The sequence below is a fragment of the Peromyscus californicus genome, unplaced genomic scaffold (assembly GCF_007827085.1).
Source record: "Peromyscus californicus insignis strain IS unplaced genomic scaffold, ASM782708v3 Scaffold_23__1_contigs__length_62951481, whole genome shotgun sequence".
Classification (NCBI taxonomy): Eukaryota; Metazoa; Chordata; class Mammalia; order Rodentia; family Cricetidae; genus Peromyscus; species Peromyscus californicus.
Window position 1 is genome coordinate 17246061 of NW_026294534.1, and position 14037 is coordinate 17260097.

Here is a 14037-nt window from a genome sequence, read left to right on the forward strand (position 1 = left end):
ACGAAGAAATTCGGGGTATTATAAGAAAATACTTGAAAAACCTGTATTCTGTCAAGTTGGAAAATCTAAAAGAAGTGAATTCATTTATACATTCATTCAAATCACCAAAGTTACCCCCAAGAGATCAACAACCTAAACAGGCCCATAGCAAATGAGGGAATTAAAACACTTATAGATGGCCAGCCAAGTAAAAACAAAACAAAAAGAAAAAAGAAAAAGAAAAAAAGAAAGAAAAAAATCCAAGGCCCAGATGGAGCCACAGCAGAACCCAATCCGATTTTCAAAGATCTACAACCAATATTCCTTAAATTATTCAAAAAAATAGAAACATAAGGAGTATCTCCAAATTCATTCCGGTATTATTTTAATATCAAAACCAGGTAAAGATACATACACACACACACACACACACACACACACACACACACACACACACACACACACACATATACAAAGAAAAAAATTAAAAAGACAGACAAATATCCCTGATGAACACAGATGCGAAAATACTAGCAAACATGGACCAGGCACATACCAAGATCAGCCATTATGACCAAGCTCGCTTTATCCCAAAAATGCAGAGATGCTTCAGCATATGTAAGTCAATAAATGTAATCAATCATATAAATGCACTCAGTAGATGGAGAAAGAGACTTTGATAAAAATAAATCCAGCTGCCTTTTATGACAAAAGTCCTAGAGAGAAGAGGACTAGAGGGGACATCCCTCAACATAAAGGCTACGTAGGACAAACCCACAGCCAACCTCACCCTAAGTGGAGAAAACCTTGAAGCAATCCCGTTGAAATCAGGAATGAGACACGTTCTCCATTATCCCCACTCCCTTTCAATATAGTCCTTGAAGCGCTACCCGATGCAATAACTCAATAACATGAACTCATGGGATGCAGACAGAAAAAGAAGACATCAAATTATCCCTGCTGGCAAATGATACGATATTATACATAGGAGATCAGAAAATTCTACCAGAAAACTTCTAGAATCAATCAACAATTTCAACGAAATGGAAGGGTACAGTATTAACTTACAGAACTCGGGAGCTTTTCCACCCACCACCAACAAACCTCCTCAGAAAGAGCTCATGGGCACAATTCCATTTATAATAGCCTCAAAGACATAAAAGATCTTGGGATAAACCTGCCCAAGCAAATGAGACCTCGACAATGAAAACTTTCAAATCTCTGAAGAAAGATATTTAGGAAGACAGAAAACAGAAAGATCTCCCATGTTCATGTAGCTATATAATTAATATTGTGGACATGACCATCTTCCAAAAGCAGCTACATATTCAATGGGAATACCAATCAAAATACCCCCAAAATTCAACAACACTCCATAATGAAACAGAATTAACCAAAAATTCAATATAGGAAAAACATGTACCTCAAAAAGAAAAAGCCAGAGCCTCGACCACACTGAGTAGGAAAACCCTGAGGCATGCCTCTAGAACAACCAGAAGTCTGCCCACTCCACCACTTTTATTCAAATATATTTGAAGTCTTAGTCAGAATAGTAAGATAAGAGACACATTAAGAGCTTCCAGCCAGGTGACGGTGGAGCACGCCTTTAATTCCAGCACTCGGGAGGCAGAGACAGGCGGATCTCTGTGAGTTCGAGGCCAGCCTGGTCTACAGAATGAGTTCCAGGACAGGCACCAAAACTACACAGAGAAACCCTGTCTTGAAAAAAACAAAACCAAATAAACGAGAGAGAGAGAGAGAGAGAGAGAGAGAGAGAGAGAGAGAGAGAGAGTGCTTCCAAACAGGAAAGGAAGAAGTCAAAATACACATTTTTGTAAAACAAAAACATGGTTGGACATTTAGGAAAAGGAGCAAAAAGAACTCTACCAAAAAAAAACCCTGATAAATAAATATGCAAATATAAAACTCAGTGCTTTTTAGCATGTTTCAATTTTTGTGATTGATTACTCATTGTATGAATTACTACGTTACATAGGGCATTTTCACAGACATATGTATTGTACAGGGAGCATATTCCCTTCCACATCCACTACCTCCCCCTTCCTTGCTCTTCCCTTCTCCCATTGGTCTCCCTTTGCCTTCCATGTCATAGTTACAGACATGGTCATGTACTTATATAGGCTATAGGAACTACATATGAGAGAAAATGTGTTGTATTTGTCTTTCTGAGACTAGCTTAATTCACCTCCTATGATAATCTCCAGTCACATCCATTTTCTACAAATGATATAACTTCATTCATTGGCTTTTTTATATGCAAATAACAAGACACCTGCAGAAGAACTCACAATAGCAATCCCATTCACAATCTTACCAACAAACACACAGGAATAAATCTAATCAAGAAAGTGATTAAGGCACCAGAAAAAATGGAAAGGCATCCTACTTTCATAAGCTAGAATTAGGTAAATATGCTCACTCTAACCAAACTGAGGGAAAGCTTGCCATCCCTACCAAATTAACAATGACATTCTCCAGAGAAGTAGAAAAAAATCTAAATTATCAATAGTGCCACAGTAGACCATAAAAACCAAAGAAATTCTAAATAAAAAGAATGAAGCAGAAAGGCACCACCCGACCTGAGTACTAAATATACAGACGAGTTATAACACCAAAATGCTGTGGCACTTATAAAGAGAGCTGTGGAGAGTGGTGTGCAAATCAGAGAAGCCAGGGATAAACTTGAGTGTTACAGTCCATGACTTTTTGTAGGAGAGAGGAAGTATGCGAAATAAAGATGAAAACTACATGGCGTGACGCAATGGGGGAAAATATCAGAAATCCTGCACAGGGAGAGAGAGACGGAGGGGGGGGGAAGGAGGGAGGGAGAGGGAGAGGGGAGAGAAGGAAGGAAGGGGAAGGGAAGGAGGGAGGGAGGGGGAGAGAGAGGAAAAGAGGAAGCAGATTAGATTACACCAACCAGCTCAGCTGAGGTAATCTGACAGGACCTGTCTCGGGCTACCTGGAGATGGACACAAGGGGGAAAGCCCAACAGGGGCGTGAGAAGTCTCAGGAATGACGATCGGGGTCTGTATGTGATTGTAGCCATAGTCACTTCCATTTGCCAAGCTCATCATCCTGTCTGTGTAATTGGTCCCTTTTATTTTGTGGAGAGCACACCCCCGGTAAAATTGATTTTAAAAAGAAAACTTTTAAGAGTAATTTAACAACAAAGAAGGAGGACTTGTTCTACAAGATAGTAACAATCTCCTCCCCCCCCTTTTTTAATGGGATATGCAAACCAGTAATTCATGCCCATGTATATATTGTATTTAAAGGGATTTGCATTATCACTGCAGATACTGCATTACCCAGAAGCACTGTATTCTGGACTGTGTGCATTCACTGTTTTCAGGACTTTCCTGACACACAAATGATCAAAATTATCTGAAGTTCATTCCACAGTGTATGGCTGGTTCCCTCATCATACTGCTAATCCCATGGGAAAGCTATGTCCTAAAAATGATGGGTTGGATGGATGACAGATTAAATTCAAACATCTAGTTATGAAATTCATTATAGCAGTGCTCCACGCGGTACTCAGTTTAGACATATAACATTCCCGACAAAGAAAGGCTAAGACAATGAGTTTGTTATCCGTTTCTCTAGATTACATACTCACTTGTTGGGAGCCACAATCACAGATTTCATTTCCCTCCACTATTCCATTTCCACAGACGGGTCTTGGACTAGTTTGCATTTGTGGCTTATTCTGAAGGCATTTGGCACCCACATTAGATACAAAATGTTCAAAGTCACTCAAACTGCAATTGCTAAACACCTTCATACCTGTAGATTGCCTAAAAATGAATTCATATGCTGTTGTTAGCTGTATGCATCTCAAAGCATAACCCCATACCATACATTAGCTTCGTGATATTGTTTAATAGATGATAGCAAATGCTCCTAATAAGTGTTCATAATTATTCTGGGGGAGGTCATGTGATTTTATTCACTACAATACATTTTGTTACTTAAAAAAATAAGTACAAATCAATAGTAAAGGACGTGATTTTATAATAGATAAAGGACTTGATTTAGACACTACTCAAAAAAGAAAAGTCATGCCCAATTTTCTACTGTACACAGAGGAAGAAGAAAGACAGTTTCATCCATGAGAACAAATTAATGGATCGATTTTGTAAAAGGAAAGAGTCAACAGAGGAGATCCAGAAAAGAATCAATCATGTCCAACCAACAAACCTCTAAATAATACCAGAAGGGGTTTGGTTAATACCAAGCAGTTAGAACAGCATCCAAGAAAATCATCAGTAACAACAAACCCGTCAATAAGAACCTTAAATGCAAAGGACCTTGACTCACCCATTGAAAGATGCAGATGAACCATTAAAGACAACTATCCATTTTCCCTGAGAAACCAATATAACTAACAAAGACATCCATAAACTGAATTAAAGCCTAGAAATAATAGGACTATTATTTACATTTTATATATTATCACATTATATATCATAGGAAATAAAGAGGGCCATTAATAGAGAAGGTCATGTCTCAACTGGATAATGTGGAGAGAGTAGGAGACTTTGGAACACTCGTCCTAAATGGGATGTCTCCATCACACCCCTTCCCTTGGGGCTCAGGGGGCCATGTGAAAAGGGAGGCAGAAGGATTGTAGGAGCCAGATGTGGCGGGTGACTCTGAAGAAACAATGTTTTCCTGACACAGCAGTGCTCGTGCTCTTACGAACTCATAGAGACTGCGCTAACACAAACGAGGCCTGTGCAGGTTCAAGCTAGATAGGACCCCAGCACTGGGAGGGGGAAGCGGACACACAGTCCCACCACTAGGCAAGACAGTATCTGCAACTGATACCCACTAGCAAGGGGAAAACTGGGTTTCTCCAATGGAGCCTCACTGGGTGTATCAGCCATCCTCCAGGGCAAGCCCTGTTCCCAGAAGCAGGTAGCCAGCACAAAATGAACTCAGTGTAGCTTTGTCCTTTTTTTTTTCTTTACTGGTCTTTTTCTTAAGTAAAAGAATATCCATTTAAATACTAGCAAAGCAAATCCCAGAAGGTTCAACCTATTTTTCCAAAGTAACACAAGTACCACACATTTGATTTGAGCCTCCAGCTGACAGTCCTTGTTTGATTGGGAGTTTGTTGGGTTTTCTTTTCCAATATGAAACTAATCTAAAAGTAAACACAAAAGCTCTGCCTTTAAAAAAAAAAATCGACCATGCGTTATGGTCTTCAAACATATTTTAAAGGATCCTTACTGGAAAAAATAGATATATTTCACACAATACATATCTAAGGCACATTCCTTGACCTGTATATTGCACATTGAACTTGTCTGCCTTGACTGGAATTGTTAATAGTATTCCTCACATTCTACTGCTCTTATGTTTAAGTTGCAGGTACGTATTTTGTCATGAGCTTGATCTCCTTATAGACTGTAAGGAAACACTACACTTAACACAAAATAAACACAACTAACAAACATTTTTGGAAAACTTACACAGCTGTTGGAGTCATGATGCAGACGGTTTCTGGGCAGTGGCATTTCGCTGGGTCATCATATGATATTCCCAGACTGAGGCCCAGCATCTGGGTGACGACAACGGAAAAGGCCTCCAGCGTCATGTTCTTGGGATACTAAAGCGACAAAGGGGTCCAAAAGAGAAGACACCGCTGAATGATGATAAAAGGACTTTTCCAAGTTGGGGCCCTTTTATTTTGTATCAAACCCTTCACAGTAATGGACGTGATTCCTTGGATGGGTGAAAACCTGGAGTTCCTCTTAGGAAAGGTACTGATACAAGCATCTGGTCAGTGTCGAGCTCTGTTCATTTCCCATTTTTCAACTCTATTCTCTTCTATTGGTAATATTTATCTCTGTCTTAATTACAAAGGCATTATAAGTTTTTATATAAACTATATACATCCCTCCCACTTCTTAATCTTCAAGACTATCCTGGCTTTCCAAAAGTTAAATACAATTTGTAAAAAGCCTCATTCTTGGAGTGTGTCTCCCCAGTGACTCCCCCCCTCGCCCAGTGTCCTGCCTCAGCTGCACAGTCCTAGGTTCTCATCTAGGCCCGGCCAACAGACTGTAACAATAGTCACTCCTCCATCACTTCAGTGACAACATGTTGCACCCTCTTTTCGGATTGGATAAGAACATACCATTGTGATTCCTGCAGAGTATTGCTCAGTACACATCTTTCCAGGATACGTTGCTCCCACATAATTTGGGTAGTCGTTATAACTAAATACATAAACACACATTTGTAATTAATCCCAGTGAACAACTGACCTGTGAGGATTCTTGAAAATGTAAGGGTCCTAATTCAGAAAAAAATCCTACTCTGAAGCAAGTTGAGGTTCAGTGGTTAAATATGTCCCTAACTGTGGGACTTTGGAAGATTCTCAACGACACTGGACTCAATGCTCTGATCTATAAATCACACAAAGCACCCAGGTCTCCGCTGCCCTTGCTGTTCCCCTCACCTTTGGCTGAGACAAGCCACGTCACTGCTGATGTTTGGATCAAACACTTTTTCTCCAGTGGCAGCAACAAAACTCACTGCATGGAAAACAACGTGCCACCTTTTTTTTTTTTTTTTTTTTTTTTTTTTTTTTTTTTTTTGTAGAGAGTGTGACAGTGTCTTAGGGGAAGGACTTCATTACTTCTTAGCTCACCATTTTTACCCAGCTTGGAGAAAGAAGGAGCTTGAGGTCAGTGAGCCCACTATCCGATCTCACAAAAGTTCATGCGTGCGATGACTTCCGCAAGAAGGCTGAAGGGAGGTGCTTAGTGTATTTCACGCCACAAGAAGGCAAGAAAATGAAGGGAGTGGGGGGGAACCCGCAGCTGTTCTGCTGATGTGCCTAGGGCCAAGTACCACAACGCAGTGAAACAGAGACATACGACGGCTTTATAAAAGCTAAGAGGAAAACACACATCCTCTCGCCTCTCCAGTCACCATCAGCTGTGAGCCAAGAAGGGCTTTGTTCAACAGGTCAAAAGCATGAGGCCCGGTGCACTCACACGCACACACTCACATACACACACCAAACAAAAAACACACAGACACAAACTTGCTTAATACATGAGATTGGGGCAGGAAGAAGAAGGGGGTGAGGTGCGTATGTACACATGTGGAGGCCAGAGGTCAACCCTCAGAAGCCGGCCATTTTTTTTTTTTTTTCAGTCTCACTGGGACCTGGGGCTGGCTGACTAGGCTAGGCAGGCTGACCAGAAAGCTCTCATCAACACTGTCCCTGCCTTCCCGGCACTGAGGTTACAAGCGCCACCACACTTGGCTTTTCACATGGGCTCAAACTCAGGTTCCTCAGGCTTGCCCAGTAAGACTCCCCTGCCAAGAGCGGGCAGAAGGCACAGGCACCCAGATCCAAGAAGTTCAAAGGATTCTGAAATTGTACATTCCTGAGGTATAAATGTCAAGTCGGACTATCAAAAGTACGAAACAAAAAAAAGAGAATGTTCTTTAAAAGGCAGGAGAAAATGTCACTTAACATACAAAGGAATCTATCACACTAATGCCAGCCTCCTCATCAGACATATTACAAGCAGGCCAAATGAGAATGGGTAGTGAAAGAAAATGAATTCCCAACCAATAATGCTGTACCCCCAAAAACCTAACCTTCAGAATGAAGATAAGGAGTTCCTCCTAAGGGAAGCACAGACCGGGGCACTTCCCCATACCAGACTGACTGCCCCAGAAACACTCAAGGTGTCCTGCACCAGAGGAGGATGGATGAAGGTAAAATCCATCACAGAACATACAGGTACAGAACTCACAGAGGGGCAGACAGGGACCGCACACACTCCTGCCCCATCTCCAAACTCACAGGCTTGGCTCTGGTCTAGACGCTCCTGCACTGGCCCAACCTGAGGCAGGTTAGAATCTTTCATCAGACACATTACCATATTACCAAGGAAACAAGGCCACATAACCAATATTTGAAACAAAGCATTTTTTTCTGGCTTGCTTATTTGCTAAGGAGGAGTGTGTGTGTGTGTGTGTGTGTGTGTGTGTGTGTGTGTGTGTGTGTGTGTGTGTTCGTTATATATTATCAAATGCAAATTTATAAAACTTGATCAAATTCTATAGGGCTGCCTTTTAATTCTGCTGAGTGTTTCCTATGCAGAAGCTCTTTAGTTCCATGTAACCCCATTAATTTGGTCTGTTTCCAAGGCTGTGGTTGGTTGGTTGGTTTGGAGAAAGGGTTTCATGTAGCCCAGGCTGGCTTTGGACTCCCTATATAGCCGGGGATAATTCTGAACTTCCAATACCCCCATCTCTATCTCTCAAGTACTGGGAATACAGCACACACCACCACATCAGTTTATGTAGTGTTGAGGATTGCCAGCCTTATCAATTGATACTAAGCAAGTGCTTTACAACTATGTTGCATACTACTTCTGACATTCCATCAAAAATAAAAAATCCTACCTCTGAGCAACCTCACTGAGCTTCTCCCCCTCTTTCTGGCAGGTTTTTTTGTGTGTGTGTGCGGGGGGGGGGGGGGGGGGGGGGTTCGGTATCTTAGTCAGGGCTACTACTGTTGTGATGAAACACTATGACCAAAAGTAAGTTGGAGAGGAAAGGATTTATTTGGCTTACACTTCCACATCATAGTCCATCACTGAAGGAAGTCAGGACAGGAACTCAAACAGGGCAGAATCCTGGAGCAAAAGCTGCAGCAAAGGCTGTGGAAAGATGCTGCCTACTGGCTTGCTCATCATGCCTCGCTCAGCCTGCTTTCTAATAGAACCCAGAATCGCTAACCTATGGGTGGCTCCACCTACAATGGGCTGGGCCCTCTCAGAGCACTTAAGACAACGCCTACAGGCTTGCCTACAGCCAGATCTTATGGAAGCATTTTCCCAACTGAGGTTTCCTCCCTTCAAATGACTGTAACTTGTGTCAAGTTGACGTAAAACTAGCCAGCACATTCTGATGTTATATTTAAGTCCTTTTCAAAGACTATTTTTAACTGTATGAATGTGTATGTGGGGGGCGGGGATGAGGATGCCCTCTTGAGCGCAGATCCCCTCAGAAGCCAGAAGCATTGGATCCCCTGGAGCCACCAGACATGGCTGCTGGCACTGGAACCCAGTCACCCGGAAAGGCAGTTAAGTTCTCTGATGTTATCTGAATTTGTTTCCCATACGATAAGATAGAACAACCTCATTTCATTATTGGGAATACGGATATCCCGTTTTCTAATATCATTTATTAAGGAGAATGCCTTCCTCACAGTATGTTTTTCCCAACTTCGTCAACAGTCAGTTTGTTACGGATACGTGGCCTCTAGTTTTCTGTTGAGCCCTCGTCTAGGTATCAGAGTTACGCTGGCCTCGGAGTGAGTTTAGAAATAGTGCTTCCTCATTCAATCCTAAAAGGGATGGTTCCATCAATTTCCTCCCCTCGTGGCTCCGGAAACTTTGTGCAAGAGGAGGCAGACAGATGGTAAGAGCCAGAGGGGATGGGAGACCCCAAGGAAAAGATGCCTCCTAGACACAAGACTGATGCACATGTGATCTCAGAGACTGGGGCGGCACGCACAGAGCCTGTGCATGTCTAACCCAGATAAGGTCCCAGAGGGACATGGTTATAACTAATTTGATTATAATACACAGTTCCTACTTTTTGAGATTATAATTACAACATTTCTTTCCTCCCTCCACATACCCCTCTCCTTGCTCTCCTTCAAATTCATGATCTTTTTTCACTAATTGTTATTGCACACACACACACACACACACACATACACACACACACACGCACGCACACACACACATTCCTAAGTATAACCTGTTTAGTCATATGTTACTTGTCTGTATATTTTCAGAGCTGACTGGCACTGGACAATCGGCACTGGACAGACAATTGGTGTGCTCTTCCCTGGGAATGACCACCTCTCCAGCTCCCATCTTTCCTCATTTGCCTACACAGTTTTTTAGAGCTAAAACCAGTGCTTGGTTTTCCATTTGAAACAACAAGGCTGTCTTGAGTGTTAGTATGCTTTTAGTAATGCTTGCCAGAGACAACAGGCTTTCAGAAAAAAGTTTTGTTTTATCCTTTCACTAAACGAGAGCTTTAAAAATTGATGTTAGAGGAAATAAAAAGCATAACTGTGACTCCTACATTTCCCTTTGTGGCCATTAAGGTAAAACTAAACAAAACTTAGGCATACCTGCAAGGCCTAAAAATTTTAGTTTCAAATAGGTCTGACCTCTTGTTTCTACCACAGTTATTAGTTCTGTTTGCTACATGGGAAAAGACAGATCTGATTTTTAGGAATTCTGAATACTAGGTTGTTGTCTAATTTCTTCTGTAACACAAATTTTCCATTTACTTTTCCCAACTAAAATCCGGTATAATACCAAGATACTAGAACAGATCGACTCAACGTGGACAAATAAAAATTAATATTATTCCTATTTTATGTCACACAGAGAGGATTAAAATAAATCACATCAGAATGGTGAGTGGGTTTTGATGATGTGGTCCAGGAGTTCTCCCTCAATGGCTTCCCCAGCTAGTCTTCTCTCCTTCAGACTTCAGTCCTCCGCACTACTCAACCTCATCTAGGCCAGAGCCTAGGAAAGAGTCTTCCTGGCTGCAAGGGACTTTAAATGACGTTTGATAAATTCTATGTGGCTCCTACATGCACACACTGTGATGGCCCTGGGCGGAAGAAGCTATGACTATAAAGACTGACTGACAAGGAGATCACTGGAGTGCAGAGACCAGAGTGTTGCAAGTCCAGAGCCAAATTCTCTTAAGCTGATTTTAGCCTAGCTCTGGGTGTGGCCTGACATCTCTGTGACTGTTAGGTAAATATTGTAGGATGTACAAACAGACCCCTAGCGTCCACCTACCGAAAGGAAGAATGAAATCAGATCGCCTCTAAGGCCAATAGCTAAGGTTTCCCCTGGGCTGCAGTCTGCCCAGTTGCTGTGCCCAGCAATATCTTTGAAAGGTCCCTTGACTCATGACTTCCTTTGTTCTGTAATTGTTGACTTCATGAAATTGTTACATTAGAACATGGGATTTGGAGTAACCTGAATCTTTGTTCCCAGACCATGGCCACTCATTTTTTTTTTTTTTTTCTGAGGCAGGGTTTCTCTGTGTAGCCCTGGTTGTCCTGGATCTCGCTCCAGGACAGGCTGGCCTTGAACTCACAGAGATCCGCCTGGCTCTGCCTCCCGAGTGCTGGGATTAAAGGCGTGCACCACCGCCACTGCCTGGCCGCATCGGTGATTGTCCCTAGACACATGACTCGGGGTAAACTGTCCCCTCCTCAGTCAAGCAGCACACTTCTCTAGGGAAATTTGTTGATTTCAACTAAAGGGCCACAGTCATTGTTTATACTTGCTTATTTCCATTTCAAGATCTTTGGGTTTCTCATTTTGGGTACTAGCAAGTTACAGATTCTCTTTTTTCAACTATATCTGGATAAAAATCTGTCAGTTTTATTCATCACAAATAATCTACTTTTAGTTTATTAATTATCTGTATTGTTTCTCTCTTTTTTTTCTTGCTTACCTCTATTTTTGCTAACTTCTGCTTTTGTCTTCATTGTTTACTCTTAACTTGCTGGGGGGTTCTCTAACTTTTTAAATGAAAAAACCAATATGGGCATGTTTCCTCCTTTTTTGTTTTCTTTTTATTTATTCTTCTCTCATACAATACATCCTGACTACACCTCCCCCTACCTCCTGTCTCCCCCAGATCCACTGTCCCTCTTCAGAAAAGAGCAGGCCTCCCAGGGATATCAACCGAACACAGCATAGTAAGACACAATAAGGTATTTCCTTCTTTCTTTTTTTTTTTTTTTGGTTTTTCAAGACAGGGTTTCTCTGTGTAGCTTTGCGCCTTTCCTGGAACTCACTTGGTAGACCAGGCTGGCCTCGAACTCACAGAGATCCACTTGCCTCTGTCTCCCGAGTGCTGGGATTAAAGGCGTGCGCCACCACCGCCCGGCCTCCTTCTTTCTAATATGGGAATTCATGACTATGAAATTTCCTGAAACCACTATTTTATCTACATCTCACATTTTTACACTTTTTTTTCACTTTTAAATTATGTTTCTGTATCTATATATGTGTACAATGATTTCAGGTACCTATGGAGGCCAGAAGAGGGCATCAGATCCCAAGAAACTGGAGTCACAGGCAGTTGTAAGCCACCCAAAAGTGCAGAAAACTCAAGTCAGAACCTCTGCAAGAACAGTATGCACTCCCAACCTGAGTCCTCTAGCCACTCTCCTGCAAACTTTCATAGATGTGTTTAGTGCTGTCGCCTCTAAATACTTTCTAATGTGTTAATATGATTCTTTGAGTCACAGGTCATTTACATGTTTTCATTCCAAAGAAGAAATTTAAAAAACAATTTCTTACTGCTTTTAAACTAATTCTGTGGTTAAAGAATATATAGTAATAACTTGAGTCCTTTTTAGTTTATGGATATTTGTTTTATATCCAAAATGTTCACTGTGCACATGTATTTTGCTCAAGTATGTGTAATGTTCTATAAATGTCAGTTAGCTCAAGTCAGCTGATAATCATGTTCTAGTTTATGCGCTATATGTCTATTTAAAAAAGACTTGGAAATTTGCAACAGACCGTCAATCAGTTTTCTCTTTTTTCCTGTGAGTTTTGTCTATGTGTACTCGAACGCCCTGTAATTGGTGTCATAAATGCCCTGCACACCTGCCCTCTTACAACATTCACCTTTCATTATTATTTGGCATGGGCCTTAGTCAAATTCTTTTCTCTGGGATCTTCACCTCGTAACATAGCAGACCCAGCTTCTTCTGATGATGATTTCTTAACATGATTTTCATCATTTTTGCTTTCTTTAAAACTTGGTTTTATACAAGCGAACTATAACAAGTTCCTACTTTTTCAATTTGATACCACATGGGGTGGCTTACATGAGATGCTCCCCATAAGTCTTAGCACTCAAATACTCCATCCTTAGTTGGTGGCTGTTTGAGGAGGATTAGGATTAGAAGGTGTGGACTTGCTGGAAGAAGCATGTCACTGGGGGGAAGGGGGGCTTTGAGGTTTCAAAAGACTCATGCCATTCCCAGAGTGCCCTCTGCCACCTGCTTGTGGTTTGAGATGTGAGCTCTCATCTGTCCCTGCCGCCATGCCTTCCCTTCGCCATCATGGACTCTAACCCTCTAGAACTATAAACCCAATTAAATGCTCACAAGCTGCCTTGGTCATAGTGTTTTATCACAGCAATGGAAAAGAGACTAATACACACTGCAGTGTCTGTCTTCAAATTGCCCTGTTTCATCCAGATATAGTTAGTGTGACTATTGATAGTAGAGTTAGATCTGCCATCTGATTCCATTTATTTCACACTTGGATTGAGTGTGCCACTATGGCTCTATCTTCTTTTCCACAGTGGCCTTGAGCCTTGTACTAGTCATCTTTAACATTACTGTAGTCACTGTCTTCTCCTGCTCCTCAGGTGCAGTACCACAGAGGGAGAAGTCAAGAGCCCCGCTGGGTAGTACATAGGTTCTTCCCTGAAGTCAGCTGAGACCATTTAAGATAGGGACTTCCTGCTCTCTTAAGTGACGTTTCATCTTCCGTCCACATCACAGGCAGAAAAGCACAGGGCCATGCCATGGCTCAACTCTGCCCAACAGTAAGAAGCAAGACCACTGTTCACAGGCCGGCGCCTAGGGGTCAGTAACTAGCACCCTATTACTCCTCAGAAGGGTGGCATCAAGAGAGTCTGAATCAGAGCAAACTCCTGCCCCTCCCTCCAGAGCAGTAATCAAGAGTTGCCATGGAGACGAAGAAGGAAGCAGCAATAATACACCAACTGCCGACTAGAAAAACCCTGGATGCCACACTGCCTAGTGAGGAGATGGCAGCCGTGGGCACAGACTCAGAGAGAATAATCAGGCAGCCTGCTGAGAACGGCCGGAAGGGCATGCATCCACAACCCAGCTGAGAAAGACGGGAAGAAACAAGTTTTTCAAAGTGTATCGTCATATATCAACAAGTATGAAGACCG

The 14037-nt window shown here is 42.0% G+C and overlaps 1 protein-coding gene across 1 annotated transcript in view; it reads right to left on the reverse strand.

Annotated features, from left to right (window-relative positions):
* The window catches only part of LOC128119458 (disintegrin and metalloproteinase domain-containing protein 32-like), an 87374-nt gene that overhangs the window by 38810 nt on the left and 34527 nt on the right, over positions 1-14037 (reverse strand). The window contains exons 9-11 of the mRNA XM_052752845.1: positions 6149-6230; positions 5481-5617; positions 3623-3800 (exon numbers count right to left, since the gene is read on the reverse strand). Of these exons, the coding sequence (XP_052608805.1) occupies positions 3623-3800; positions 5481-5617; positions 6149-6230 (397 nt within the window). The remainder of the gene's footprint in view (positions 1-3622; positions 3801-5480; positions 5618-6148; positions 6231-14037) is intronic.